Source organism: Lactuca serriola, chromosome 1, assembly GCF_051521515.1.
Source record: "Lactuca serriola cultivar US96UC23 chromosome 1, Lser_US96UC23_V15, whole genome shotgun sequence".
Classification (NCBI taxonomy): Eukaryota; Viridiplantae; Streptophyta; class Magnoliopsida; order Asterales; family Asteraceae; genus Lactuca; species Lactuca serriola.
The window spans coordinates 118275237-118280288 of NC_136408.1; the positions used below are offsets into that span (position 1 = coordinate 118275237).

Consider the following 5052-nt stretch of genomic DNA (forward strand, 5'->3'; position numbering starts at 1 on the left):
CCAACTTGGTATACGATATGATTTAGACGAGATAAGTTGACCTTTCAGACCCTTGAAAAGGTCCTAAGTGATAAAAATGATGTCCCAATAGTTAAATGTGTCTCATGCAGGGAATAGGATGGTCTTAATGGATTAGGACCATGTATTAAGAACTTTTTGGATGTCTAAATCCTTAAAGTTCAAGACTTTATGAACCTTAAGCACATTTGGTCGATGGTTCTAAAGTTTGGGCTTAAGTGATTAAGTCATTAAGCACTTATTAGAGTTTTGGTAAAACTCGCGTACGCCCCGCGTAGTTTCTGTACACCCAGCGTACTGCGTCAACCACCCTGATAATGGTCAATGCAAAATGGAAGTACACACAGCATACCAGAGGAGTACGCCCTTTGTTGGATTTCTGACAAATTGGGCTTCGGGATTGGGCCACCTTTGGACTTACTGAACTTGGGCCTTGCTGGACTCTCTGAATAATTGGGTTTTGGGCCAGTTTTGATATTGGATCCTAGAATAAGGCCCAATTTCGAAGTTGGGCCCAATTGGAAATATTTGGCCATTAATGGGCCATGGATATATGGACTTTTAAGATCATGGATTTGGCATTTTGTCCTTGGCCCAATAAAGAGAAAATACAAAATAGATTATGTGGACCCTTAGTGAAGATTAATATCTTATGTATTGACTTAGTATGTATTATTTTGGATAGTTCGGGATTTTCGATGAGACAACGATCGGAGACTTTCTGTTCATTCAACACTACTTATGAGGTGAGTTATCCTCAGTATACTAAGGGGTCGAAGGCACCAATGCTGACCCATTGGATCTGATATCTTAGTAGTTGGTGTTATGTTGAGTATGATTTAGTTATCCATGCTTGATGCTATGCCAGTTTGGTAGATCTGTAGGACTACCTGTGTTTCTATCTGATTATCTGTGTATGTATTAGTTATGTTATATGTCGACATATTACATTGGATGGGTTGACGTTGTACTGCTCTGTGCGGTAGCCAACAAACACTAGAGTATTCCAAATATGAGCTAAGGGTCGAGTAGGGCATGAGAAACTCATATTGAGGACTTATGAGCATTCCAGATACGAGTTGAGGGTCGGGCAGGGCATGCCAGAGTCGTATTGTAGGCTCAGTGGCAAGCCAAATGTGAACTAGGGGCCCGAAAGGCAAGCCAGACTCATAGTGTGGGCCAAGGGGTAATCCAGTCTGTAAAGTTGTGGACCCATTACATTTTGTTTTTTGTATATGTGCTATTTGTTGTGTATCGGTATTTTGGAAGAACTCATTAACCTTTGGGCTTACAGTTTCAGTTTTGGTTTCAAGTACCTCAGATGATCGCGGAAAGGCAAAGACGTGATCGCACAGCTACTCACATTTTATGACTATGTTTCTGGGATACTTTGATGTAGAACTGTTTTGAAAACAAAATTGTAATAAGTGTTGGTTTCTAAATGTTTTAAAAAGTTTTAAATTTGCATGATTTTTATAGACGTTACATTTTTAATTTGAAAATAATTTATATATTTATGTTAATATATTTAAAAAGTATGTAAATAAACTTAGTTATAACGAAGGTATAAAATAATAACTCAATACGAAAAGGAAAAATGTGAAATTAAAATATTTTTAAACCAATACACACTACACATTAATCATGTTAAATAATCAACGCTAGTTTTCATTCCTGTAAGACCTGACCCACTCGACGAAGTCGTCTAAGATCAATGGCCAAGAACGTTGCTGGTCATAATTGTTGAAATCCGAGAAGTTTATCTGTAAACCAAGAACAATTTGTTATCATACAAGTGTTGAAATAAAATAATCATAAGAAGCGGAAGTGGTGAATCAAAAAAGCAAAAATGTAACCTGAAGTTTGATTACCTCATTGCAGAATCTATAGAACCCCATCCATTCATCCATGTTTATAACCTTGTAATCATTTTGTGCCTACAAAATGCCAAAAAAAAAAAAAGAATCCGTGTGCAGCTTCATTTTGATAATCTTTGTGTTGGGTTTATTATGTGGAAAATAATGTATTATATTAATAGGGAGTGAAAAAGAAAAATTATTGCACAAGTGGGAACCACAAACACATGTAGCAGCTCACCTTTAGATACCCAATGAACAAATTCACTTGATCCGGGAATTGCGACCCCAAAACTAGCTTCAATAACTCACATATGCTGCCAATATCTACGTTCCTTTGCTTCTCCTCTGCATAACCAAAGAAACAATACCGATAAGCAATTGAAATGAGAAAAAAAATAATTAAAAAATTAAAAAATTAAAAAAAAATAAATAAATAAGAAGATTAGACAGTAAGCTGGCAGGTTTATTGTACCTGTCAGGCAATAACGAAACGCATAAGAGTAGAACTCCACATAATCTGATGATATACGGACCTTCTAAAGGGAAAAAAAATATTAGCTATATGAATATCCTTCTAATTGTATACAAGGCTTAAAGAAGACCAACAAGAAACCTAAAATACCTCCTTCTCCAGCTCATCAAGTGCCTTCTTTAAATTAAATGGAGAATCAGCCCGTGACGCTCTGCGATCCCTTTGCCACTCCGCCTATCAACAATGAACAAAAGAACCTAAGATATATTTTAGTACAGCAAAAGCCTTTGAGGGCATTCGTTCTTTCTTTGTGAGGGGATTAAGTGTTGATTATATATATAAATTTAACCATATACGAGGAATGACGGAAAGGAGAAGAGTTTATAAGTCCAAAGTCCAAACCCCTTTGAAATGTTAGAATGCATATTGGAGTGAACATTTACTGGGACTTGTTTACTATATTCATATAAAAACAAATCAATATTTAGCAATGATGACGTATTTCCTAATTCCGCTTTCAATTTGGTCAAGAGAACTAGTGATGCGTTACTATTTCCGTTTCATCAGTTAGTTTTAACAGGAAAAAAGTTTTTGGCGGGTTTTGATTCTAATGGTTGGTAACTGTTGAGGGATATACCTGCACTATATATAAATTCTTTGGGGAAAATGACTTAAAAGCCCAACGAAGTTTTCAAACCATTCAAAAAACCCCAATCAAGTTTTGTTTGTTCAAAAAAACCCTACGAACTTAACATTTTATCTAAAAAGTCCAATAAAGTTCCAAACCGTTCAGAAAATCTCAATTTTGTTTTGCTTAAGTTCGTTGGGTTTTTTTTGAACAGTCAAAACATGATTGGAGTTTTTTAAACGTTTTGGAAACTTCGTTGGTCTAACAAGTCATTTTTCCAATACGGTAATAAGCCACGTCATATGTTTCTCTTATTTGAATTTCAGGAAAATATAACTTAGTTGGGCTTTTTAGACAAAATGTTAAGTTTGTTGGGTTTTTTTTGAACAGACAAAACATAATTGGGGTTTTTTGAACGGTTTGGAAACTTAATTGGGCTTTTAAGTCATTTTCCCAAGTTCTTTGGGTTCAATATTTTTTGTAACAACAGTAATCTATCTTCCTTCTCCTAAATCCCATCTACAAAATGTTTGTTGGCATGTTTATAAGAAAAGATTGTAGGATCATTGAGCACTCTTACGAAATCGAGGAAGTCCTAGGGAGTTCTTAGCCATCAACCAATCAACAACGTAATGGGGGCTAACTATCATTAAGATAGTGTATCTTCATTTTACTACTATGATCGATTGTAACACAATTTATGAAATTACGGAAGCTACAAAATTGTTTGATATCATACCAACCGTAAGTTAGTTCTACTGTTCTCACTACTAGAAAATTGGTGCAATAGCTACAACACTATCCGTAGCTAATCCGTAGCTATAAGCGGATAGCTACGGAATTGCTAAGGAAAATTGGCTGTAGCATAATGGCCCGTGGCTAAATTATAGCTACGGATTAGCTACGGAATAGCTACGGAATAGCTACGGAATTTTCCGTAGCTACTATAGCTACGGAATAGCTACAGATTTCCTACGGAATAGTTACGGAATTAGATAGCTACGGAACTAAATAGCTACGGATCCAAATAGCTACGGAATAGCTACGAAAGTAAATAGCTACGGAAATCCGTAGCTATTCTGTAGCTAACTTCGTTTTATTTTAAAAAAAAAATTAATTTAAAATTTTCCAATTTTTTGTCAAATACCACATTCAATTCACATTTGTCTCAAATACCATATAAAATACACCAAAAAACGTCCCTAATACCAAGTTTGACACATTCCATTCCATTATCCAAAATATCTTACAAAAGTAAGCATTACTTAACAAAACAAACAATATCAAATGTTTACAAATTCGTTTTTGTTCCAAAATACTTATCAATTGTCCTCAGGTGGATTATCGGGGGGAGCACGGAGTTGATTTCAAGACATATTCATCATCCTCATAACCATTTCCATTTGTTCTTTCATTTGTTGTTGTTGTTGTTCCATGGTAGAAACTTGTGCACGCAACCTATCAACCTAAAAAAATGGCAACACAATGCAATAATTAAACAATATTAGCAATGTACTTTAGTTTATTATAACAATGCATTTTTGTTTATAATACTTATAGCAATATACTTAACTTTTAACAATAATAACAACGCACTTATGTTTATTATTAATTTAATCAATATTATCAACAAACTACCTAACTTTTAACCATAATAGCAACGTATTTTTGTTTATTATCAATTTAATCAATATTATCAACAAACTACCTAACTTTTAACCATAATAGCAATGTCCTTTTGTTTATTATCAACTTAATCAATATTATCAACATACTAATCAACGTACTTTTTTGGTTGAGTATTAATCTTTTATTTGGTTAAAGTTTCTATATATTTTTATTTATTCTTTTTTTGAATGTCTAAAAGTTGGTGTCTAATTTTTTTATGTACATATCAAAACACTTACTATAGTTGTCATTGTTATTCCGGTTATTGATTTTTCAAAAGATGATATTTTGGTAACACTAAGAGATTGATTGGCAATTCAAATCAGTTTTATCGTTAAAAAATAAATTAGTGCGACGAAAGCCTAAGAAAAAAAAAATTAACTCATGTGTGGAATAATACCTAAAAA

The 5052-nt window shown here is 33.9% G+C and overlaps 1 protein-coding gene and 1 long non-coding RNA gene across 2 annotated transcripts in view; both read right to left on the minus strand.

The window, feature by feature from the left end:
- Positions 1-1679: 1679 nt before the first annotated feature.
- On the minus strand, positions 1680-2646 carry LOC145060570 (uncharacterized). The gene is made up of 6 exons (XM_079008218.1): positions 2626-2646; positions 2500-2583; positions 2350-2410; positions 2116-2222; positions 1890-1955; positions 1680-1781 (listed from the first exon to the last, which is right to left on the minus strand). The coding sequence occupies exons 1-6, from the start codon at positions 2644-2646 to the stop codon at positions 1680-1682; spliced, it is 441 nt and encodes a 146-aa protein (XP_078864344.1).
- A 1534-nt stretch (positions 2647-4180) lies between these two features.
- Positions 4181-5052, minus strand: part of LOC145097900 (uncharacterized) — a 3070-nt gene continuing 2198 nt past the window's right edge. The window contains exon 4 of the long non-coding RNA XR_013704520.1: positions 4181-4443. This is a non-coding gene — a long non-coding RNA (uncharacterized LOC145097900). The remainder of the gene's footprint in view (positions 4444-5052) is intronic.

Bases quoted from the DNA above. Each gene is read 5' to 3' on its own strand.
- LOC145060570 (XM_079008218.1), bottom strand. From the start codon at position 2,646: ATGCCCTCAAAGGCTTTTGCT. The intron at 2,584-2,625 runs GTACTAAAATAT...CATTGTTGATAG, and splicing joins TGCCCTCAAAGGCTTTTGCT to GCGGAGTGGCAAAGGGATCG. The intron at 2,411-2,499 runs GTATTTTAGGTT...TCCCTTTAGAAG, and splicing joins TTGATGAGCTGGAGAAGGAG to GTCCGTATATCATCAGATTA.